The sequence below is a fragment of the Bremia lactucae genome, linkage group LG5 (assembly GCF_004359215.1).
Source record: "Bremia lactucae strain SF5 linkage group LG5, whole genome shotgun sequence".
Taxonomy (NCBI): domain Eukaryota; phylum Oomycota; class Peronosporomycetes; order Peronosporales; family Peronosporaceae; genus Bremia; species Bremia lactucae.
This window is the reverse complement of record NC_090614.1, coordinates 2,514,975-2,540,514: the sequence shown is the minus strand read 5'-3', so window position 1 is coordinate 2,540,514 and position 25,540 is coordinate 2,514,975. Positions and strand designations below refer to the sequence as shown.

Sequence of the window (25,540 nt, the reverse complement as noted above, 5' to 3'; positions counted from 1 at the left end):
AAAAGTCCTACTTAACCTTACACTGATTACAGTGTATGTAATGGGGCACACATCGGTTGGATAGCCGTTGTTGTGGTACATTTACTTTATGGTAAAATACCCTTTTATCGAATTTTTAAAATAGTTAGCTACTTAAATCTCATTTATTATGGGTAACAAATGTGGTCGCCACCACATATATATCTGGCGGCCAAAATCTATTTTTTAAATTAGCTAGGATAAGTTCTTAAGGCTTAAATAATCTAATAAAGTGCAGTTCCCCATTTTAACTTAAAGCGTTAAGTGCTTTTCTAAGGCTTGCGCATTGATCTGTAAGAGATGGAAGCATTTCTACGGTATAACCTCTTGGGTACTAGTTGCCATTTGGTTCTACGAACCCCTAAATCCCTTGAACTAGGATTTCTTAAGCTTTAATAGCTTGAAAGACTCCCTGAGCTGTTAAACTTACTAGTTCAATAGAACCAAGTGAGTCTCCGAGTCTAAAGTCTTCCTCTGACTTTAGAAGCAAGGTAGCTCCGCTACACCTGGGGGCACTCGTAGTCAATGTACGCCTGAGTCTTTACAAGACTAAACCCTCACGAAAATGGAAGTGTCACCAGAACTTTCAGAAGAGCAACGCGCCGCTTATGACAAGCTCAAAACCTTATTTGGGCTTCAACACGTGGAATTTACTATCTCCCAGGGACCAGAGGTCCTGCATGGAAGGCTTGAAGCCTTCATGGGATACGAAGCCTCACTGGTCGGTCAGGTACAAGACCACTTAGCGGCATCTATGCCAACCCGGTATATCTCTGTACTGATTCAGAGCCGAGGGCTCGCCCACAAACTGTGAATGTAAAGACATTTGAGGGAAAAGAGGTAAAAATCTATTTTTTTGGATTAAACACATGGAAATGTCCATTGGTTCCGCCTTCTTCTTAACAAAACGGCAAAAGGTGGCTATGGCTATTTCCAAACTTGGAGGTAGGGCCATGGATTGGGCACTATCGTGTAGCACGTCCATAAACGACGATATTACCTCGTGGAATTCGCTGAAACAGCAAATCAACAGCATGTTTGCACCGCCTGATCAGGTTTTTCGCATACGAGCATGGCTCCTAGCGACTCGACAGGTTGAACGGACCTTAGGGGACTTTGTCCAGGAGTTAAGAATTCTGATTGCATATATGCATCAAGACACGGTGCAAGAAGCAATTGTAGTAACAGTCTTTATGGGGGGTCTCAATGAGGGCGTTGCCCGGACGGAATAATTTTGATTTCATCCTGCTACTTTCGAAGAGACAGTTGTCATAGCGCTATGCGCCGAGTTCGACTTTAAGTCTGCTCGCGTTAGCACGCCTGTCTACCGAATAAGCTCTTCGAGCACATGAGTTCCGCTCTGTTAGACGAACCCATGGATTTAAGCCTCGTTGAGGAAAAAGAAGAGGCTCTTAAGGCTGTAGAACAGCATAAGACCATCCGTAGATGTTATGTGCGAAAGCACGATAAATTTACGTCCGGCCTGCCCCCTACGAAATTCGCGTAAAGCTCAAAATAGCTCCAACTCCGACCTATACCAGAGATCTGGTACGGTGCGGGAAAACGTCCACACCCAATAGGTGCGGGGTGCCCTACTGGGTATAAGACCTAGGCTCTGTTGAACTTCTAGGAGGTGAGAACTAATAGGACCTAGCCCCAATTAGCTCGGTACTTAATGGCACGGGGCGAGAGTACAAGCCTGGCTTGCTAGTCGCTCAAGCGACTGTAAAGGGCTTTGATAAGCCGTGGTCAATTTTAATTGACTCAGGAGTGTCTAACAATTATGTCGACGCCTTTCCCTCGAAGGAAGACAACAATGCTTTGAGGCGCTTAGAGCGCATGAAGGTGATACAATCACTGTTCTCTTAGCGACTGGGACTCGTGTCACTGTTCCCAAAGTTCCTTTGAATTTAGGTATAAAGTTTCTGGACTTTGTTAGTATGGAACGCTGTCTCGTCCGTGATTTGGATTCGAGATATGATCTTATCTTTGGAATGGCCTGGTTAGAACATAAGAGCCATGGATCGATTGGAGGTTCGTAGCAAGTTATGGAAAGTCATGAACCTACCTTTGCTAGGCAACAAAAGCGCTATTGGCGCGGATCATTGAATGAGTCTGTCAGTGTTTTAGACATTGCATGTCTAAGTTAAAAAAACTAATATTAAAAACATTAATCCTGAGCCCGACTCAGCAAAAGCAAGTGGAACGGCACGTACTCCGTCGAGTGACACTCTTGTAATAACGATATACTGAATGCTAAAAATATTGTTGGCCTAAGATCGAATCATCAAGGGTGCAATATCCCTGAGATGCGTGGAGTGGCACGTCTAAGTCCACCGAGTATGGTCGGCCGAGGTGGCATCATACCGTGAGTGTCAGTAGTGACACTGTTGGCTGTTCGTCAGGACCTCAAGGTTGCAATATCCCTGAGATACGTGGAGTGGCACGTCTGAGTCTCCTGAGTGTGGTTGGCCAAGGTGGCACCATACTGAGTGTCAATAGTGACACTATTGGCGGTTAGCCAGGGCATTTTGGGTCAAACCTTTCGAATGCACGTAAAGCGACACGTAAACGTTCGCTGGATAAGGAGGTTGAGTTACCTAACTCCTTGTCGGATGTCAAATTAGACACCATGTCTTGTATAGAACCAATACAGGCTTGAATATTCGGGGACGTGAATGTCCCGGCCTCTAAGAGGCGTATTGTCTCCACTCCAAGACAGGATCGACACGTGCGTGTATACCCTCACAAAGTGATAAGAGTAAGCAATTTCATACGCTTGCAAATGGTGTAACCAGTAACAATAAGGGGGAAGTTAGACTTGCGGCAACCCTTCGTTACATGCTCTTTTAGAGCTAGACGAAGTGTGTATTGATGAGTGCGGCCGAGCTTCAAAGGCTGGCGACTTATCTGAGTGGTGTTCATTCCAACAACGATTGAGTTAAATTCATCGTCACTTCTCGACGAAGCTGCCCTGGATGACACAAAAGCTGCACTTAGTGCTCGAAATGGGTAATCGATCCTTAAAGATCCTACGGATCCCTTTTTGTTCCTTAATTAATGAATCTCAAGATGTGGTCTGCAATAACCCACCATCTGTTTTACCTCCGGATAGAGGTGTTCGTCATGAAATTGACTTGGTTCCGGGAACCAAATACTGTGTCAGAAGACAATGGTCTTTACCAAAGGAGCAGTGTAACGTCATTGACGATTTCTTCCGTGCTAAGCACGAGGCTAGAATGGCACGAGAGAGCAAACCTCCTCATTTGACACCGACATTTTGTGTCAAAAGCCAAATGGTAAATGGCGCATTGTACATGCTTATAATAAGCTTAATGCTGCCACTTTACCAGCACAAACCCCATTCCCAGAAAGGATGTTCTCTAGAACAATATGGTGGGATGTACAATGTACAGTGCATTGGACTTAGTCGATAGTTACTACCAATTGCTCATGCGAGTTAGTGATATCCCACTTACAGCGGTTAGCATTCCAAGCGGCATGTTATGGGAGTGACTGGTTATGCCACAAGGGCTTTCCAACGCCCCGGCAACATTTAATTGTCTAGTGACGCAACGGTTTCGCTTTCATCGAGGTTATGCACAGGCGTATTTCGATAACATTTTTGTCAGGTGGCATCTTGGGCGCCGGGTATGGAAACACGTGCGCTAGCGTAATTTAAAAATGTAAATTCGTTCTTAAAGAGAAGATGGTGTAACGGGCTATAGTTGCCCTAATGTTACACAGTCCCCGTTAAGTACATTTGGTGTACTTAAGGGGATGGTCAATTACTAAATAATAGTAATCAGACCCAACACTCGGGTGTGGTGCACATTTGTGACCAACCCTTGTGGATGTGATGCACATGGGTGCATTCACATTAGGAGGGATGACGCCCAGCGTCATCCGTTACGCGAGGTTTCTATAAAGATACGCTCGCAATACATATTAAATGATATTTATAGAGATAACATTTTAATTGGTAAAAATAGGTATTTGTATTTAATTCGATCAAATTTAAATCAGTCTGAAAACTACTTCCTACTTGGTAAGTGCGCACGAGGAGACGGATTACCGCTCCCGTGACGACACTTAACCAGAGTTCTTAGTGTGTTGGGTGAGGTCGCTAACGCGCCCACCACAACTACCTCACTGCACGCAAGAGAAGTAGGTTTAACCGCTTCCTCGCTGTGCTAGGGTGTGTGCCTAAGTAGAGCGTGGCCGCATTACGACGTGCCCGCCTACAGTTCCTCTATTTGTCGGCTTTTTTGCGTAATTTCTTTGTTGTATAACCATCGTAGTATCCAACGAAGAAATTACGCACATATTGAGAAGTCGTTATGCAGGTCTTTCAAATTATTGAAGCTCGATAAGCCTGCGTAAAGGCTTCTCAGGATGAAGTCCAATTACCAATAAGTTGCTACCCATTACACTACCCTCATCAAGGCAAATAATGAAAGTGTGCGGCTAAATCGGTTCCTATTAACAACTTTCATTTTCCGTTTTGCTAAATTGGATTCTTAGTGTGGGAGGGTGTTCGAAAAAAAGTTTTTAAATCGTTCAATTTTACACGTTGTTTTGCAAAGTTTAAAATGGGATTTCACCAAGTTAAAAAATCGTTTTTTAATCTTTAATGTGAAGAAGTCTCCTCTGAATCTGACAATTATGCTGCTCACCTCGACGCGCGGCTTCCGCGCCGTCCGTCACAAGGTCCGCCCCATGAAGGAGAACCACCTCTGCGTACTCCATACTTGGCCTCAAATGCTTTTATCAAATCCCTTCTCGTTGCGTACCCCATGTACCCATACAGTCTTCTTCAGCCAACAAGCCACTTGCCCCGTCGTAAGTCTTGGTGACCGCGTGCGTCTGCACATGGATGGAAAACTCTCGAGCGGCACGTTACTTCCTTCCACACGTGACACTGCGCCGCTCAAATTTATCGTAGGTAGCAACCAAGTCCTTCCTGGGGTGGAAAAAGCCGTCCAAGGCATGAAAAAAGGCGAATTTAAGACCATAGCGCTTGGTCCAGCCGAGGCCTTTGGCGCTAAAAAGCAGCTCTTGACCGTTCCACTCCAGGAGCTCCATTTACCCGAAAAGGAGCGCCAGAAGCTGGCAATTGGGCAGACCTTGGAGCTTGCTGGTGGCGAGCGGGCGCGAATCGTTCTGCTCTCAGACGAAACCATTGAAATTGATCTCGCCCATCCCTACGCAGGCCATTCGCTGCAGGCCACGCTGGAGCTCGTGGACCATGAGCTTTATTCAGAGCTACACGAGAGCGAGCGTCTCGTGTTGCCTCATGTGGTGCACGAGGGGGATACGGTTACGTTTCCACGACGTGGGGATACGGTGGTGGTCCACTATAGTGGCAAGCTTGCGAAGGATAACCACGAATTTGACTCGTCGCGTAACCGGGGCGAACCTTTTCGATTTCAAATTGGCGTGGGGCAGGTGATTTGTGGGTGGGATGAAGGGGTTATGCGCATGAGTAAAGGAATGATTGCGACATTAAACATACCCGCCGAGAAGGGGTACGGCAAGACGGGCGCAGGGACGGTGATCCCTCCAAATGCCGATTTGGTCTTTGAGGTGGAGCTTTTAGACATTGTCGGTAGGAAAAATTGAATCAAACACGATGTTTTAAACTATGAAAATCTTCATCAACTTAAGTTCGCTTGTAGGTTGCCGTCCTTTGCGATAGAGCCTACTGCAGCAACTTGTAGCATGGATTCTAGCGTTCTGAGTCCTTTGCTAGAATTTTGGCTCAAAAGTTGCTGCAGTAGGCTTAAGCGCAAAGTCCTACAAACGTAGTTAAGGTCGCTAACATTATAATCAAAATGAAGCAGAATTAACTCTAACACGATCTCACGGACAGTCATGAAATATGTTGATACATTTTAAGGTCAATATTTTGCAAAACAAGAAATGCAGAAATTGCTGAAAAAGTGACCAAATGAGTTAAGTAGGTTCCCATTATTGCACCACTTTTTAAAGAACCAAAATAGTAAGAAAAAAACACGTCAGCCTCGTGCTAAAATCGTCCAGCCAGCAATTTATACTCAAAAACGTAACGAGATGATCAATCACAACTTGCTGTTCCATTAGGCGTGGAGAGCGAGAGCGGCTCCATAATCAACAACTTTCGTTCTTGGTCATCAAACAACCAGCGATGTTGCGCCTTAAGAAGCGTGTGCATGCTTTCTTGATCCGATTTATCCACCTACAGTCAATGGAGGATTTGTTTAGTGCGGTACGTAAAGATGCGATTCATGGAGATTGTCACCATTTTCTGATTCTTGGTAGAGCCACTTTATCCATTCACGTCAGAACCTTGCCTCCAAAAATGGTATTGTTCTGATTTAAGTGTTTCGGCAAAAACAAATTTTGCACTTCAATAATTCTTTCGGAAATCAGGACTTCGAGTGATCGACCATAGTCCAATGATTGGATCATATCGATGGACACATGTGGCATTTGATTTACTTGTTCTTGCACAGCGCGCCACTGAGCAGCAAGTTCCTTGCGCTGAGCTGCGATTGCCTGGTGATTTTTTACGTAGTGAAAATTTAGTGGATCCAAGAGTTTCGGAAGTCCTGGACTCGGACGCTTGTCCTCATCCAGGGCCACACAAGTCATAGTTGCACTAATCGTATGAATGAATGTGCCTGCTTCGACATCGTGGCGGTAACCAGTAATTTCAACCGCGATGGACGAGTTGCCGGTATATATTACTTCGTCGACTGAAATGGTTGCTATTCCCTTGTGGGCCACACTATTTCAGGTTGTTATTAGTTCTTAAGATGCTAGTTTGCAATTGATTACGTACTTTTCCGCGACGGCGGCGCCGAAGATATCAAGTTGCTCTTAGCCGGTCCAGCACTAAGTAATTTACCAATGAAGCTTTCTTCACCCTGTATTGTGACACAACTTCGAGAGTGCGCACTTAAATACAAGTTGACTTTTGATGGTCGTACAATGATGTCAGCGAATGTCTCGAGGATTCACAAAAGTCTGATCTCCAATGGTCTGTACGCTAATAGCACTGAATGTTCGAATGTGGCCAGGTCGGAATTGCTCGACCCATCACGTGGTGCAACATATACACGTGCGAGTTGTAGGCACTTTGAACCACAAATTTGTTTATCTATAAGAGCACTTTGGATGTTGCCGCACCCGCTCTATTGCACTCGATTATAAAATACTGACAAATGTACGTTTCTGGCAGGTACTAACCAGTAAATACTACCCGTGAACAATAGCCTTTCACTAAAACTAGTACAATTGATACACTACCGTTTGAAAACCCTACAAACCCCAACATACCGTTTCGAAAGAAAACCTTTCTTGTCCCATTCTTCCTCCCGCAAAGAAAATCGTGACATGCTAGAGCAAGCATTCAAACCATTTCTTGGGTTTTTGCGACTCATCAAACCATGCGTCGTGGGTCAAGAAGCCCACGTCAGCGTGATTGATCGAGGCTTTGTAAAACCGGTCTCGGTAACTGCTGCCAAACTGGGCGTGATCCAGACCTTTGGCACAACTCTGAAACTCCACTGTCCCGTCATTCCACGGCGATTGGTGGCGCCACATCTTCGCGAGCAGATACATCGGCAATTGATACTTGGAGATAATACCTCCTGGCTTGATACCGCACAAAACCGCATCGACATTGTCGCGATACGCTTTTTGAGCCATGGCATACGCTCTTCTCCTTTCTAACGTCGTATGGGCTCCAGATTCATAAAATACCGACTCACGACCAGCCGTTACCGGGCATTCGTCGAACAAATAAAACAGTTTTGTCAAGAAGGAACCGGTTTGATCGGTACATTTTTCCGCATACCGGTCGGCCGCCAAAGTACCGATCATAGGGGTACCCAACGCAACCCAGGTCGAGCCGGACCCAAAACTGCATTTCCCAGTGGCCACTGCCATCGCAATGGCCAACCCTGAAAACGAATATGTCACAATCACCGTGTTTGTAATGATCGTGGCATTGCCGTTGCTAAATCGGAGGGCGCGATCACAGAATTTTGTCTGCAAAAGATCGTCGGTCCAACTGAAATTCAAAGTGTTTAAAATTGCATACTTGACCGTGGAGCAACAAGGGGCATGGTCGTTCATGTTGCCGATACGGCCACTCGCATTGATTGGCGTGTTTTGCAATTCTTCCATTTCGTTTGGACTGCTTGCCCCATGAAAAAAGATGCACGGACGAGGCGTCGATTTGCATTGACACGAAGTTTCCTCCACGTCTTCGTTCTGAGTGGCCTCAAGATGCCTCGTGTTCCTAAGTGGAAAAGCAGTACCCGTCAAAAGGGCTTTTCCTATCGGTAATACCGAGACAGGGGTACCCAACATTTTACACGAGGGTACTTTTATTGTCGGAAGAAGTACGTGATTGGTTAAATATTCGACATTTAGCGTACACTCCTTGCTATAGGCTGTAAACCCCGACGCGCCGAATGCGCAAATAGCCACTTCGGCACCGGCAAATACGGTTTTAAACAAATTCCCACTCGTGCACACAATTAATTTGCCATCAATAATTGCTCTTGAAATGAAAGTGGCATTATTTAGCGCAGACACTATCGAGTAGAATGGGAGCGAGGAAAGACACTGGACGTCCGTGTCGCTTCGTATGACGTAGCCAGTGCCATTCACGTAAATGTACGTCACGATCTTGCCGTCATTTTCGATTGTTGCGTACCCGTCGTACAAAACCTTCGCTTCGTTAGTCGATACAACTGGATTGGCAAAAAAAACAAAGTTGTCTTTTCCAAAGAACTGCTGGGGACGTTTGCAAGTGACGCGAACCTTCATTGAAGGAAAAACGTCGAGCGAACCGTACAATTCTCGAGTCGCGACTGTCGCAAGAATTGCCACAATAACAAGACCAAGAAGTCCTGCACGGGTGCGTCGAGCCATTTTTTCTTTGCAAGAACACAACTCATCAACAGAATGGAAAACATGTGGGAGACACGGGTTGTGGAATCGAAAAAAAGTCGCTCCTCGAAACACGAAACCCTGTGAAATCGAATAATACCACCGACAACTCCTGGCAACTCGGCAACTTTTGTCAAATGAAACGCCCGTGTTTTTTTTTTAAAAAAGTTTGTTTAAAAGTGTTAGTTTCCGCTAAAGAAACGTGCATTTGTAGCCACATACGGCAACTACTCGCTAGACCGTCGTTACGCTCCGCACACGAGACACTCGTCGTCGTCGTCCTCCCCTGCACGCGGCGGAAACTCAACAATCCGTGCTGCGTCGTCCACCGCTTCTTCTTTCGCCCGCTGGCGGTCCAGCCCTTGTTTATCCACTGTAAATTGAATCGCATCCGCTTTCGGTCGTCCCCGCATGTAATACATGCCCGTCTTCAACCCCTTTTTCCACGCATAAAAATGCATGGACGTGAGTTTACTAATCGTCGGGTCCGCAATATGAATATTCAACGATTGGCTCTGGCAAATAAACGCGCCCCGATCGGCCGAGAGATCCAGCACGGCTTTTTGCTTGATTTCCCATACGGTTTTGTATTTTTCCTTCATGGCAACTGAAAGACCGGGAATCAGTTGCACCGACCCCCCATCGTGGAGAATCTGATTCCGCACGTCGGCGTTCCATTGTCCTAATTCAATTAATTCTTGCATCAAATATTTATTGACAATGGTAAATTCCCCCGCAAGGACACGACGATTGTACATATTGGACGTAAAGGGTTCAATGGATTCATTGTTTCCTAGAATCTGCGCCGTCGAGGCCGTGGGCATGGGGGCCACAAGCAACGAATTCCGAAGACCGTACTTAATCACCTGGTGTTTTAGCGTACCCCAATCCCATAAGTTCGATGAAGGGGTTACTCCCCACAAATCAAATTGAAAAATTCCTTGACTTGCCGGGGAACCTTGAAATGTTTCATACGGTCCGAGTTCTTTTGCCAGTTCCATGGATGTTTCCATGGCAGCAAAGTACAAGGTTTCAAAAATGTGTTTATTTAATGTCCGTGCTTCAGGGCTTTCAAACGCGAATCCCATGAGTAAGAAAGCATCGGCAAGTCCTTGGACTCCAATCCCAATGGGACGATGACGTAAATTGGACGTCCGTGCTTCGGGAATCGGATAGTAATTCACATCAATGACTTTATTTAAATTCCGCGTCATGACTTTTACCACGTCATAGAGTTTCGTGTACTCAAATACACCATGGGTTACAAATTTTGGCAATGCCACGGAGGCTAAATTACACACGGCCACTTCGTCCCGTGAGGAATATTCCATGACTTCACAGCATAAATTACTCGATCGAATGGTTCCAATGTTTTGTTGATTGGATTTACGATTCGCTGCGTCCTTATAAAGCATGTATGGGACTCCGGTTTCCATTTGAGCTTCAAGGATAGCAAACCACAATTGCTGGGCCGGAAGGGTCTTTCGTGCGCGGTTTTCAGCTTCATACTGTTCGTACAAGGTTTCAAAGGCCGTGCCGTAACATTCGTACAACCCAGGGGCTTCGTTCGGACAAAAGAGACTCCATTTTTGATTCGCTTCGACCCGTTTCATAAAGAGATCAGGAATCCATAATGCATAGAATAAATCCCGTGCCCGATGCAATTCACTTCCGTGATTCTTTCGCAATTCTAAAAACTCCACTACATCCGCATGCCATGGCTCCAAGTACACGGCAAAGGATCCTTTGCGCTTCCCTCCTCCTTGGTCGACATACCGTGCCGTGTCATTAAATACGCGCAACATTGGAACGAGTCCATTGGAAAAACCATTGGTTCCCCGAATGTAACTGTTGGTCGCACGAATGTTGTGCATACTAATTCCGATTCCTCCGGCCCACTTGGAGATACACGCACATTGTTTTAACGTATCGTAAATCCCTTCAATGGAATCGTCTTGCATTGTGAGTAAGAAGCACGACGAGAGTTGTGGACGAGGTGTGCCCGCGTTAAACAGCGTGGGGGTCGCATGGGTAAAGAACTTTAACGACATGAGTTCGTACGTTTCGAGGACGGCAGCAATGTCGTGTTTATGAATCCCCACGGCCACCCGAAGAATCATTTGTTGCGGCCGTTCCACGACGTGGCCATTGACACGAAATAAATACCCCCGTTCAAGGGTTTTGAATCCAAAATAATCGTATTCAAAATCACGATCATGAAGAATCGCAGAATTGAGTTCGTCTTTATGTTGCATGACGATTTCATAGACATCGTCGGCAATGAGGGGTGCCGGGGCTCCGGTTTTTAAGTGAATGTGTTTATGAAAGACCTCAATATTGTCACTAAAGACTTTAGTGGTGTTTTTATGCAAATTCGAGACCGCAATTCGTGCCGCGAGTTTTGAGAAATCCGGGTGTTGGGTACTTTGATACGCTGCGGTCTCGGCAGCGAGTTCATCGAGTTCGGACGTTGTGACACCGGGGTACACACCCGCCACGACTTTTTGAGAAATCTTGACGGCATCCACGTAATCGGGATTGAGGCCATAACAGAGCTTGGTGATGCGTGCGGTGATTTTATCGAATTTCACGGCCTCGCGACGTCCATCGCGCTTGATAACGTACATGGTTTCGACGAAAACTGGCCGTAACGAAGGCGACGCGGTAGGTCCGTAGATTCAAGACTGAGGTGCATTTGGTGAATGGTGAGGTGCGATTCCCCATTTGGATTGGATAAAAAGCATGACATTCTGCTTGGTGATTGGAGGAATCTTTTTATCGGGACCCGACCTCCTTTTTTGGCGCGCTATTTTTTGCTGCGACACGCTTGGCGCCAAATGTCGACTTTTATAAAATAAAACACCGAATATTGACATTCAGTGGACGAATTGGGAAAACAAACGTTTGGACTAAGTTTTAAAACCACTGGAAGCGAATAAAGGGAGTACAGACTTTAATTAATACATGTTCAATAGCAATTTTGCTTACAAATAAAGGCTGTACATATTGAAATAAAATCATTCTGTCATTAATCTTTTGCGTTATCTGTCTTACCTGTCCGTCCGAGCTGTTTTCTACAGCCAAAACTGACCGAAGCTTCCAATCGGGGTCTCGTTACATTAAATTAACACTTAAAGATTGTTAATGAACATAGGGAGATGTTATATCCCTCCATCTGCAGCTACGCATTCGCTGATGTAATTCTCCCGGTCTTCCAGATTCACACATTATTCGCCAGATGTCGGCTTGACCCACTATCAAAAGTCCAATATTCTTTCTTAACGCTTGAACTACCGAATGACAGGGTAATCGACCTCATCCATCGCTTTTAGCTTCGTGCTGCTCTCTGGACATGCTGCTTATAGTGCCCGGGCTTCCCACACTTGTAACGCTTGCGACCAATCTGGTGGTCCTTACGACCATCTGGTCGAACCTTTCGTGCACCTTGACACTCGTTGTGGACGGTGTTGACCACATCCCTACCGATGTGCTTCCCACACAGCTCTATCTCCGTTGAATCTGCGAAGTGCGCAAGCTCTTCCGCCTGTCGCAGATTGCCGATATGGGCGAGATTCAGCCTTGTCAGCATTGACACCCTCATAATGGGGTCTGCATATTGCACAATGTTGTCTTGAACCAGATGTCAGCGCCTCCACAAGCTTCACTCACAGCCACCAAGTACAAGTTTCTGATCGGTCCAACTTCGCTTCGGGCTCTTGGGTGCGGTAAATATCTTCATTCTCTGGGCTGGCGTGATCTTCGTCGCGAACGCGTGAAGCAAATGCTGCATCGCGTGCTCGGTTGGTCGAACCACGATCCTTTAATTTAAAGGTTGTTATACCGCTCCGCCATACCTGACAAATGATGTCCATGGATGTCCACCTTGACGTCTTCACTCCAGTGGAAACCACTTGCTCGCTCCGCGAACATGATCTGTCTCACGAACCTCTTGTCCCACGATAGAAAACCACTTCCGAGTCCTTGGTATATCTCCGTACCATCAAGCGGTCAAATTCCTAGTATCCTATTCCTAGTGTTAGGGACTTGTCCAAGATATGGGCCAGAATCCCTCGTCTGCTGCGATTCCTGGCGATACGCCGGCTGCAAGACGTAGTGCTATGGTAGAGGTTGATGTAGCGCCTGAGCCGTCTTCACATTCACCGCTGCCTGAGCGTATCCCTCCTGTTGAAATCCAATGTAAGTTTCTGGCGACATCGCTGGCGAGGGAGCACCAGTGGTGTCGTATCAAGGGCACGGCGATGTGTCGCCTGTCCTTGACCAAGTGCAGATCCAAAAAGCTTGTATCGTCCTTGATCCTCTCCCTCTCAGCTTGTGTCACCTCGAGTCGCCCCATGCGATCGGCAAGTCCTGTCATCAGCTTGAGAAGCTTCTCCTCCTGTCTTGGCTTGGCAATGTCCTCTGCCTTGACCTCTTCATCATCGCCTTTGAAGATACTGCCCTTTCGCGACCAGTTTGTGCTTCTGCCTGCGCGCGGTGTTCACCCGCGGCAGCGGCATTAGCCATGCGACTTATACACTGTGTAAGTTCTGGAGGATGCTGTGAAAAATGTGGAAGTGATATTGAATGAACTGTTCCCCTAACAAGTTTCACTTTCTCTGTAAACCAGCCAAAACAACATGCGCAGAACTCACCACCAATCCTCCTATTCTTCGAGATTGGTCGGCCGACTGCAACATATCTCTCACTATCTTTCATTTCTTCCAATAAAAGCGACCTCACCCAACGAACTAAGTACCATGGTACAAGTGTGGTCACGGAAGCAGTAATTTGGCTTCACGTGCGCACTTGTTGACTAGTAGATAATTTAAAAAGATACATTAAATTGAACCAAATAAATTTATTTTTAAATAATCAATAAATGCCACCTCTACAAATGTGCACCGTTACGTGGCGAGCGTATTATCTGAATACAACGGCTTACATATGACGCTAGCAGTCATCTTTTCCAATGTGAATGCACCTATGTGCATCACATACACAAGGGTGGGTCACTTTGTGTATCACAGGTCTATTTACTTTACATGAAGTAATTGACCATCCCGTTGCTTGGTCATCGGACCCTTAAGGTCCGAGAAAATGACGCCGCCAGTAATGTCCCTCCTAATGTGTATGCACCTATGTGTATCACATACACACGTTGGTCTCAAACCGTCCGTAATTTTGATGGCAGGCGCTGGATCTCTTGCCATCCGCTCAATTGGATCGTAAAGCCAAATGATCCAGATGCCGATGCGAATTCGTTGCACGGGCGCTTTCGCCAATTACGAGCACAAAATTGCCACCGCCCTTGCCTTGACAGCCTCCATTTGTGCTGCAAGTTTTCTTGCTTTTGCAATCAGCCTTAACGTGTCCTGCCTTTCCGCATCCATATAAAGTACGTGTCTCCTTTCGCAACGTCGACTATTCCACATGAGCGACCACTTCTCTTCCAAAATCACGCTTTGATCGAGATTCCATCTCAAACGTCTGCGCAAATTACGCAATTTAATTAGCATGTACGAGGTAGTCGGCACGACGCTGTAGGATTAAAAGCTTCGGTAAGCTTCCGCTGTAGAAAGCACAACAGAGGAAGAGAGGTAAGCCAAATACCCTAAAGAAATTGTTACAGAATCATTTAATTTTAGCGCTACAGACTTACTCTATGACCCTAAGCAAAACTGCTAACGAACAGGTTATACGCTCAAGCTCAAATAAGATAAACGACATCGACATGACACAGACTCCTCCAACAATAAGTCACGAAAGGGATTCGTCGAAGACTGCTGTGATCATCCCTCCTCTTCCTGACGAAAGGAACGCGGACATTAATGCGCTAGAGAGGGTTCACGATGCAGAGCGGCATGGCGAGCGCATGAAGAAGATGGAACTATTGCAGGCGAGAATGCTGAAGATGAGCACATGCGAGGCACTGTTGACAGCGGCATATCCAGCTTAATGCTCGGCGCTGACTTCGCGGGCCGATTACGTCGAGACGCTATCGACTGGTCGACTTGCAAAACCACTAAGCACCGCGCCTGCAATGGAATGGCTTGACGGTTTGAGCGCCACACAACATCAAAATCTGCCGCAGCGCGCTCAGCCGCCACCCCTCCTCCCTGCTACATTTTCCTGTACCAGCAGCTGCCACAGTCGCAAATCCCAGTACAAGATCCCAAGACGGCTCAGCTCCCATGCAAGGCAGCGCAAGCTTGCGATGCGCCAGTTAAACGGGACTGGGGCTTACATTGGACTCCAATCTGTGTTTTTTATGGGAACAAAACATTTTCGCGGCAGGTGGGCTCCGGAATCGTGCGGTTTATGTGGACCGAAAATGTGAAGACACGATGTATTGGGATAATACTTGACCGACACTCCGGAGCCCTACTTTAATGAGCAAGTTGACACTTGGTACCGACTATGCAGCACGTGATGCCGCGTCTGCTTGACACGGTCAAGACCAACAACACTGCAGCTCAAGCGATGAAGCTATTCACAGGAAAAAAGGACAAGCGCTCGTGACCGGAACATTATCTCTAACTTGTCGCGGTCAGTGATCCAGCTGGAGGGGCGGAGCAGCAGGTGCTCGACAACATCGTACGCTACGCATCGCCTGAACTTACAACAATTATGATGCTGGAGCACTAAACGGGTTCCGTGATATCAGGTTCGCATCGCGGAACCAGCTCTGCCGCCCACATAAATGAGGAGATCTGTAAGATGGCATTGCTATATTCCATCTCAAAAGTTGTGTGTATCTGTTTGGCAGAGACAGGCATGAAAAGTTCCTTCGCCTTGGCCGTATTTGATCATATCGTTGATAGATGCAAGTAACATTTATATAACCGAACGCGACGGATTGAAGCACTGGCGAAGCCATTCCGTTCCACGCGTATCCGCCTGATGACCATTGCGTGTGTACCAGCTGACTCCCGGCAAGCGATGGCAATTAAAGGCTTCAGCAGGCGCCATACTCGGTAAGTTCACGTCGTGATCCGAGTAAGACCTGCTATCAAAATAATACGGGGTATTATCCGTTTTTTGGAGGTTATGACGGTACTCATCGAGTCTGGTGCGTCTAGCGTTTGCTACGCTTAAGAGCCAGACGAGCTTATGTTGCCAAATGATTGCACAAATCAGGAATTCCTTTTTATCGGGACCTGCGTGCGCAATGACATGCGCAGACTGACGACTCTCGTGCTACAGAATGTATCAAACACATCAATATTTGTTATAAGCGAGGTCTCAAGTTCACCGGCAACTTAAGAGTGGTTTTAGTCACACCGGAGCACTTACCACGACTCGTGATCGTTGCTCAACAGAGTACGATAAATACCTTGAAAGGACGGTTGTAGACTTTTCGATGAAGTCAAGGAAATTGTACGTTGTTGCCACTAGTTCTGTTCCCAGACCTTAACGCTCTTCGGAGTATGATAAAGAATCGTGTCAGATTTTGCAGCACACAGCATCACTTTGTATGTTTAGTGTCCGTAGGCAATCAATATCCAGCTACAGCAGAGCTAAATGGGTTCCTGTAGAGGAGCAATCTTTTCGTAGGTTAATAATTATAGCTTCTACAAGAGCTAGGCAAGAATATATTTACAAAACAATTACGTAGTGCGGACCAACGTCTTCATCGACTCGCTGGCCAAGCGCTGGTGGTCTGGTCCATCGGACCTGATGCCAAGACGCGTGAGGACCTGCGACATGCGAAGCTCTTAACGAGAGATAACAACATCACCTATTATTATGCAAAGAGCAATATATGACGCTTCTGCATATCAAGCACGTGTCCTCGATGAGGACTATACCAATTATGTTCTTATTTCTCAATAGAATGGCACAAGAAGAAGACACATTCATCCGATGGGTTCATCAAACACGACGCTTAAGTAGTATATGAACTATACAAGCCAGCGCCGACGTGGCGGACTGCTGGCAGGAACAGAATTTTTTTACCATTTCGCAAAGCTTAAGGGCAAATGGCAACTTACGGCATATATGTATATCGTACTAATCAAGAGAGTCTTGGTAATCAGCACACTAGTGCTTCGTTGCGCATGCAATTACGGACCTAAGCCAAACAACAGTCAAGGATCTACCTATTTGTGGCTAGCGTCGATCGCCGCAAGTTGGCCGTGAACGCGGCGTCCGAAAACGTCAACGTCGTTTTCGAAGGGGCACCTCGTACTCTCAAGCATTTTTAGACTTGGGCACCCGCGTTTCTTCTCCAGACTCTAGCATGAATCATTGCGACGACGTCGCTCCAAAAGTTTTTCACATATAAAACCTATGGTTCCTTTGCTCATGAACCAAGCCATATGTAAAGATGAAATTAACCAAACGTCAGGTCGAATGATCACCAATTTCGATAAGTATCCAGCCTTTTAGGCCTGGCCGAACTCATTAGCAGACATTACGTCTAGCTTCTCAAAGGAGTATGAAATAATGGGGTAGCCTCAAGAATTATCATCACCATCAACGAAACTTGTCACCATCGACGAGTGTATACAGCTGTTCGCTAGCCTCTATGGCATTACAGACGCTTTGTTTCTTGCAGTAACGATGTGGTGTCTCTGCTGTAATGTGGTAGCTCGTAACATACAAATTATTACCTATAAGAGGAATAATGAAGAAGAACAAAATATTATCTTGCTATGTTCTATGACCAAAATTGCCATAACTAGGATCATTATGGCAGTAAAGTGACAGCTCTGCTCTTTGGTTAGATCAAGTCCTTTTTACAACCCCGCCAATCGCTGTTAGACGCGCGAATGGGCGGCCAGCAAGTCAGAATGAGCGGTTAGGAAGTCAGTATAGATAGTTCCATATTGACATAGCAAATCAAAACTGTAAGAAGTATAAGTACGTAAAAGCTTAGTTAAATATAAGGTCTTATTCTTTCCTTAACCTAAGCACTACTATTTTTTATTGTTGCTAAACATTTGCTTAGCATCTGATAATCTTCCTCTTTTCGTCGTGTACGTGAGGTGATAGGATGTACCTTGCCCGCAAATTGTTTCTGTGTAGTTTAGCTAGCACTGAAGCAGTTCTTGCGAAAGGTGCCCCACTACACCCGCCGTGTCTGTGAGGAGACCATACCCACAAAGAGGTCGACGCATACATGTTCTTAAGGCTAACAGGCATTTCATCTTACATTGAGCTTTACGGGAGTCGATGTCTCTTCACTGTAGTGTTACCTATCTCGGGCTTAGATCTAGATACGTTTCTGTGAAAAACAAAGGTGCATTTATAGGGTGTAACCCAGAATGCCTTGGACCCTCGCCAACAATGTCTTCAGTATTTAATGACTCGTTGTCACAACGATTTTCTCAACGGAGTACGTGTCGTTTCTGAAAATCAATGAGCCACGCTCAAGACTTATGTCATTAGTATTGCATTTAATTAACTCAGACATTTCATTGTCCAGCACACTGACCGAATGTCCCAGTAGCTGCGCCAATAGCGCTATTGTTGTCTCGCAAAGGTTGGTTAGTGTATTGTAATAGCTTCGCTTGGAACATTGCACGTTGCACCTAAGGTTTACTCCATGGCTTATCGCGCTTAAGCCAGACCATTACCAAGGATAAGATGATATATCAAATCCAAATCCAGTACAAGACAGCATTCCGTACTTGCAAAAGCTCTAAACCTTTATACCTCAGTTCAATCGGACTTAAGTAGTGACACGAGTGGCAGTCGCTAAGCAAACAGTGATTAAGTTGTTCTTGTGTTTTAAAGCGCATTAGCATATTGCTTACTCCCGCCAAGGGAACGACGTTGAGCATTTATTGTAAGGCGCCGCGGAGCGATTTTATCAAAGCTTTTACATCGCCTCTATGACCTACAAACCTCGCTTGTAACCACGCTCTGTGCTATTAGGCAAAAGCTCACTGGGGCTAAGCCCTGTTTATCCCTACCTTTAAGTGATTCCTTACAGCATGATTTTTTTCGTTAGGGCGCCACGCGCCAACGCTAGTCGGTGTTTTTTTCGCACCGGACCAAATTCATACGTGGTACATGCTGAAACAGCAATTGTCTCGCATGCTTGCTAGGCTTACCGCATGCTTTCACGCTATTTATGTATCCGTCAGGGCAGAACAGATCTAGTGAACATTGTTCAAGAGTCACAAACTTTAATTGCTGCTATGCCGCTTGACCATTACCAGAAGCGGCTCATAAATCGTTTGAATAAGAGGTCTTTGTACCGGCGTGGCCGGAAAAAGTAAGCGTCCGGAGACGTGCTATATGTGAGCTAGATGGCTTTGCTCATCTTGGAATGCACCGCGTGGTCATTAATGCTGCCAAATGGTCATGGACCTGTCCTGTCAAGGTAGACTCAAAGGGCATATAGGCGTTTAGCCTCTCAGATGTGCACTGAGAATTACGCTTCAAACGTAGCGTGGTGGAGTCGATAAACTTTCGCTCTGGCCACGCCCGTTCAAAGACCTTTTATTTAAATAATACCAGAACAGCTTCTAAAAGTGGGTCAAGCTGCATAGCAGCAATTTAAGTTGGGACTATTGGACGTTGTCCACAAGGTATGTTCTGCCCTGACGGATACATTATTAGCGTGAAGCATGCGCTAAGCCTGTGTAGGTGGAGGAAGCATGCGAGGCAATTGCTGTTTATCATGTACCATTCACCGGAGACGTGCTTTATTCCAGCTAGATGGTTTTTCTCAACTTGGAATGTACCGCATGGGCATTAAAGCTGCTAAATGGTCATGCACCTGTCCTATCATAGTAGACTCAACGAGCATATAGGCGTTTAGCCGTTCACTAGCGCTTTGGGCCCTCAATACGGGATACTATATATTTGTTCATTCTTTACTAAAGCTTGCCTCTGAGAGGTTCGCCTGCGTTCTCATCCTCATAGAGGATCAGTCTGTACAGACTCAGCCTTAAACTGACTTCGAGTGCTACCAAGTGTAGCAGAGCTGCCTAGCTCCTTTAGTCAGGGGACGCTTTATAGACTCAAAGAGCCACTTTGCTCTACGGAACAAGAGAAACGACTCAGCGAGTTGTGAAAGCTCGCAAAGCTTATTTGGTCCTGACTCAAAGGATTAGCGATTCGGAGAATCGTAAGGCAACTAGTGCCCAAGAGTACGTGCCTTCAGGAGGCTCCTTACTTTCACCGAACACTGTGCAAGCCTCAGAAGGCACTGAACCTCTACATCAATTGTGGAACTGGTATGTACACATATGTATACATCAAAGTGTACGTTATCAGTAAACCAATTATACCTATTTGCTTCGTTCGCATAGCCATAAATTTTTCGCGGTGTCGACACGTGTGGGCGACCTTAACTGATAAGATATTATGTAACGAGGCACCCTTTGTTAGTACAGTTAACATTACCTACACCGATTACAGTGAAGGTGGGGTGGCTCGATTACTTCACGTACACGACGTGCAGAGGAAGATTACAGGTAGCTAAGCAGTCTTAACTACCAAAGGTTGGTTTTAAAGCTTTAGAATAGAGAAAAAGTATAACTGTATTAATATATTAAGCTCCTACGTAACGATCGTAACGACTGACTTTATTATACTAATAACAAATTATGCATGGCGCATTCTTGCGCACCGCACAATCGTGTCTTGTGGCGATTGGTTGGGTTAATTCAATCTTAAGTTTCAGGCTGAAGTTCTCCTGTTCCGCTATAGAGATCGTTTGGTCGAGTGACACAAATTCTAGCCGGAACAGGTGGGTCTTAACAGGGCCGTCTGCAAGACTTTTGATCAACACAGTTACCTGTGTTTGTTCATCAATTGGATGACCAACTATACAACTGACCAGGTATCGTGTATGTTGGGCATATGAACAGAGGAGGACGCGGATCCGACGCTGTAGAAATCGCAAGAGTGAGGCGGATAGTCAAAAAATGGTCGGGGTCAGTAGGTGCGGAGCGCCATACAGATTTTAGCAACGTCATAAGAATTTGCAGGCCTTTTGACGAAAGTTGCTGCTCACACACAAACACATTGTTTGTATTTGCCCCAGGGTATGAGTGTAAGGTTAATTAGTACTGATCAGTACTAGTGAAAGGTGATCCGTTACAGTATATCCCTCCTAAGTCGCAATTTATGTAGTATCGCACTTTTTAGAGCTTTGGATGGCCAACGCATAGCCTTCAATAAATGCAAGCTCTTGTGCAGCTCTGAAGAGCTCTTCGAATGTGTTCTAGGTTTGGTGTACTGGTGGGGGAAGCACATTGAAATGTTGTAGGTAGCAAGTATCTTTGCCAGTCTGATGTAAATGTTGAATGAGTGATTGAACTGATACTGTATAAAGAAGCTAAACAAGCATCTTTTGTATAGGCATGGACATTGCGGCATTATTCTACAGCTGAAACATAGTATGTATTAGCCAATCAGCCAATCAAAGCAAAAACAATTTGTATTAGCCAATGGTAGTTGAACATTATATATATTAGCCAATTACAGGTAAAATATAACGTGAATTGGCCATTCGGTATTTGGATTGAAACCTTAAATTAATATATTTACAGAAGTTGTGGGAATAACAAATTTAGTTTGCGAAATTTAAATATAATTTCTTATAGAAGTTTTTTTTTTTTGTGGGAAAGTAGGAGCCGTTTACTCGAAATTAATAAAAAATATTTAACAAAACAGTTGTAGGGATTTTAATACCCAATAAAAAAGACAAGAAAAGAAAAATCGGTGAGACCGCGTTGGGCCTAATCCATCAATAATGTCACCACAAATCTTCGGATTTTGTCAATTTCGTTTTTTTCATCATACTAATAACGAAAAATTAATTAAGCAAAAAATTGTAATACTAACAAATTACATGATCGATTGATTTTGCTTCTCCTTCACGAGATTGACGGCGTCGAAATTAGGAAATGTTTTTGAATTTGCGTGGTATTCAAGGCCAACTTCTAATAAAGCGAAAGCATATTTATAGTTTAAAAGGCATAGCAACCAAGTAATATTTTCTAAGCTGTTAGATGACAGCACAAGCACTCACAGACAAAAGTAGAAAAATAATGGAATCCGAAAAATTGTCGATCATTAGAAAAATATTGTCGGAATTCGTCGTGTTCTCAGAACTGACCGACGAGCGATTTTCAAAATTGTATGTGCAAAATGTACTTTTTAATTGGCCCATCCATGAGGCGGTTTTATGTGTGTGTTTGTCGCATCATATTTTTTCCCATTCATTATTTAGAATCTTCTCCATGTCGTACGCGATGCCCCCAGTTGTGTCAAGCGACTTGACGTCTGATACTAGTTCTGTCTATAGACACGACCTTGTCATCTCTGGCGACTGCGGTGGCACGAATACACGGCTATCGCTGTGGCGCATTCCAGCAGGCGGAGTTGCCTATCAAGACTCCGTCACCGCTGGCAATATTACGTTTGCGAGAAAGTACCACAACGAGAATTATGCTTGTTTTTCCGACGTTTGCCACCTGTTTCTAAAGGAGGCAAATGTAAAAAACAGCCTTCCAGTGGTCTGCGTATTAGCTTGCGCAGGTCCGATACTGAATAATACTGTCGAGTACGTAACCAGTTTTAAATAAACGAATCCAAGGCGTTCTAATTTTGTTGCAGGTTTACAAACATTACCGATGGATGGAAAATCGATGGTCCTGGTCTCGAAATGGAACTTGGCATTCCCACTGTGAAACTTATTAATGACTTTGTCGCCATGGGGTATGGTCTTCTCACTTTGATGCCTCAGGAGTACATTACACTGAATGACGCGAAAAGGGAGGAGGGGATGCCAATTGCAACCATAGGAGCAGGCACTGGTCTAGGAGAGTGTTACCTTACCGCTGGCAACGATGGACACTGCTCGTGTTACGCTAGCGAAGGCGGCCACGTTGATTTTTCCCCAGCTGACGCGCTTGAGATTGAATTGTACAACTCTTTAAAAAACGAATTAGGCTGTGACCGTCGCTTTTCCGTCGAGCGTATAGTCAGCGGCCCTGGATTGGCCAATATTTACCGATTCTTGGCAAAGAAATATCCAGAAAAAGTGGAGAAGACAGTGCATCAGGCCTTTCTGAGCGCCAAATCGTTGCAAGGAAAAATTGTGGGGACAAATGCCAAAACAAATGAACTTTGCAATCAAGCCATGGAAATTTTAGTCGAGTGCGTCCGTATGTCTTTCTTATATGTGTGTTACTGCTTCTGAATTTTACCGTTTGTGACAGTGCCTATGGCCGAGAAGCTGGGTCAGCGATGCTTAAGTATCTTCCACGTGGAGGGTTTTATATCACGGGGGGGCTCGCACCCAAAAATTTGGACTATTTTACAAAAACAGACAATTTTCTCAAAGCGTGCTTCGATAAGGGACGTATGGGCCCTGTATTAAAAGCTATTCCGATTTATCTGGTGCTTACGGAAGATCTAGGGGAACGTGGGGCGCACTATTACGCACGCCAGCTACTGGAGTCAAAAAATTCTAGAGTACTCAGCACCAAAACTTCAAACGAGTTTGTGCAGGAAAAAACTACTGTACAGAATACGGTCAAGCAATAACGGCTTTAAAGACTTTATTAGAGGCAGAAGAGACCCACTAACTATTCTTCTATTATACAAGACTATTGCGAGCAATTTGAGATGTGACATGTGCAATTCAAATGTTGAAAATAAAGCAATGAGTAATTTGTAATAATTGAATTTGCTAAGTAAGTAGTACGTACCCTTGATCAACAAGTGAACAATCGAAGAGGTTATCGCACCTATGCGTCAGGCAACCCACAGAACATCGGCTACGCTAAATTGTATATAGTCACTACACTACAGGGCGTTGGTTGCTATTTTGTGTGGTCTAAAGATAATATTTTCTCAACATTGATAGGTAATATGTAACTGGGTGTCCTGTTACATAAGTATTATTTCCTAGAAAGAGTACCAGTAATATTATGTTCTAGAAAGGAAATAAGCAAAGAAATACAAATAATTGTCTTTATTAATTATATGACTTAGTTGTTCCAATAATACCAAATTTGGTAATATTGATGCAATAAGACATTAGTTTTATTGATTGGTTAATGTATTAGTGCTTAAAAACACTGAGCGAAAAGATCGATTTCCCGATAGGCATGAATGTCACGCTTGCCCTGCTTCAGATCCACGAGCTCGGCTCGATCCCTGAATTCGGCACGTGGTGGCTCAAATGTTTGTCTGAGCCGGGTCTCAGACAAACATTTTGTGCCGCCACGTGCGGTCTTAAAGACCTTGTTTGAACCAAAGACTAATCGGTCGTGAAGCTTGAGCCCCAATGCCCAAGATTTGGCATATCCAGCTAAGTTGGACATGCCAGATTTTTCTTCGTCGCATCATCAGTGATACAGCGAGCTTCAATGGCGTCGTCCAACTCGACGAACCTTTTCAAACGCGAGTCGCCTTCAATTGCCTAAAACTTATGATTTCGATCTTTAAGCTATCGGATCGACGCTGAAGCATCGGCTTGCTAGCAGCATTTGACATGCTGCTGTCTCAATAGTTCTAATTGTTGAGCACCCTGTCTCTTAACACTTCCGCGTGTTGAGAGCCTTGCTGGTGAAGCAAGGCTACTTTCTCTCGGGCCCCGTCGAGTTCGTGTTGTATGAACTCGACTATGGCCGCATGATGTTCATCTCTTCCCAGAGTGTCCAGCATGGCGCCAACGGCATGCCTGCCTACGACCGAACTCATTCGCTCGATCGCTCTCCATTGAAGTTCACCTAAATGAGTAAGCCCTTCATGCGTGGCGTGATAGCCTTCTTGAGGAGGTGAAAAGCTCCCTCCTTCTTCATCCAACATGTCCATGTTGGATGGAACGTGCGTAGGTCGTTGAACGGACTACGAAGTGCTACCAAGTTAAACGGGGCATCCTTCACTAGTACTGATTAGTACTAGTAAACCTTACGCTGATTACAGTGAAGGTGAGGTGCCTCGTAACTTCACGTACACAAAGTTACAGAGGAAGGTTTCTTACAAAGCTAAGGGTCTTTAGCTTTAAAGGTCTTGACTAAGGCTTTATAATAGACAGAATTAAAACTGTATTAATGTATCTAGCTTCTTATTTAATGATCTTCTATCTACTACTGAACTTATTATATTAATATCTAATTAAGTATGGCGCCTCCTAGCGTACCGCACAATCGTGTCCAATAACGAATGGCGGGGTTGATTTAGTCTTAAAACAATCAATCAATAGAGCCAATGTCTTATTGCATTAATATTACTAAATTTGGTTGTATTGGGATTATTTAAGTCAAAATTACTAAAGATAATAATTTGGTGCTTCTTTTTTGTTTCCTCTCATACGAAATAATATTAATTATTTTCTTTATAGGAAATAATACTTGTGTAACGGGATATCCCGATATACATACGATACATGGAAACATTTAATTATACAGAGGGTACTTAAGGCACAGATCTCAAATTTTCTACAGTGCATGACACTTAAAATCAGCAACTTGGTGGCCCTGCAAGAAATGCGAATGCTTGGCCTAAATACAAATTACACAGAAACGAAGCCTTTGGTAACAGAGAGGATACCTCAAGCTTCCTCACAAGTCTCGAATGTTTATAATGTCAACTTTTCATGAAAGCA

General features: G+C 44.9%; 5 protein-coding genes across 5 annotated transcripts; 3 read left to right on the top strand and 2 right to left on the bottom strand.

Moving 5' to 3' along the window:
* Positions 1–4,683: 4,683 nt before the first annotated feature.
* On the top strand, positions 4,684–5,640 carry CCR75_007230 (uncharacterized protein; the record flags this gene model as incomplete). The annotated part of the gene is made up of 1 exon (XM_067965292.1): positions 4,684–5,640. One exon carries the CDS (start codon positions 4,684–4,686, stop codon positions 5,638–5,640), a length of 957 nt encoding a protein of 318 aa, XP_067821227.1.
* A 342-nt stretch (positions 5,641–5,982) lies between these two features.
* Positions 5,983–8,943, bottom strand: CCR75_007231 (uncharacterized protein; the record flags this gene model as incomplete). The annotated part of the gene is made up of 5 exons (XM_067965293.1): positions 5,983–6,235; positions 6,346–6,787; positions 6,838–7,007; positions 7,262–7,320; positions 8,325–8,943. 5 exons carry the CDS (start codon positions 8,941–8,943, stop codon positions 6,095–6,097), a joined length of 1,431 nt encoding a protein of 476 aa, XP_067821226.1. The 3' UTR covers positions 5,983–6,094.
* Positions 8,944–9,206: 263 nt separating this feature from the next.
* CCR75_007232 (uncharacterized protein) lies at positions 9,207–11,588 on the bottom strand (the record flags this gene model as incomplete). The annotated part of the gene is made up of 1 exon (XM_067965294.1): positions 9,207–11,588. One exon carries the CDS (start codon positions 11,586–11,588, stop codon positions 9,207–9,209), a length of 2,382 nt encoding a protein of 793 aa, XP_067821229.1.
* A 1,491-nt stretch (positions 11,589–13,079) lies between these two features.
* On the top strand, positions 13,080–13,481 carry CCR75_007233 (uncharacterized protein; the record flags this gene model as incomplete). Its single annotated transcript, XM_067965295.1, has 1 exon — positions 13,080–13,481. One exon carries the CDS (start codon positions 13,080–13,082, stop codon positions 13,479–13,481), a length of 402 nt encoding a protein of 133 aa, XP_067821228.1.
* An 8,490-nt stretch (positions 13,482–21,971) lies between these two features.
* Positions 21,972–23,559, top strand: CCR75_007234 (uncharacterized protein; the record flags this gene model as incomplete). The annotated part of the gene is made up of 4 exons (XM_067965296.1): positions 21,972–22,060; positions 22,154–22,486; positions 22,540–23,082; positions 23,145–23,559. 4 exons carry the CDS (start codon positions 21,972–21,974, stop codon positions 23,470–23,472), a joined length of 1,293 nt encoding a protein of 430 aa, XP_067821223.1. The 3' UTR covers positions 23,473–23,559.
* Between the last annotated feature and the right edge of the window lie 1,981 nt (positions 23,560–25,540).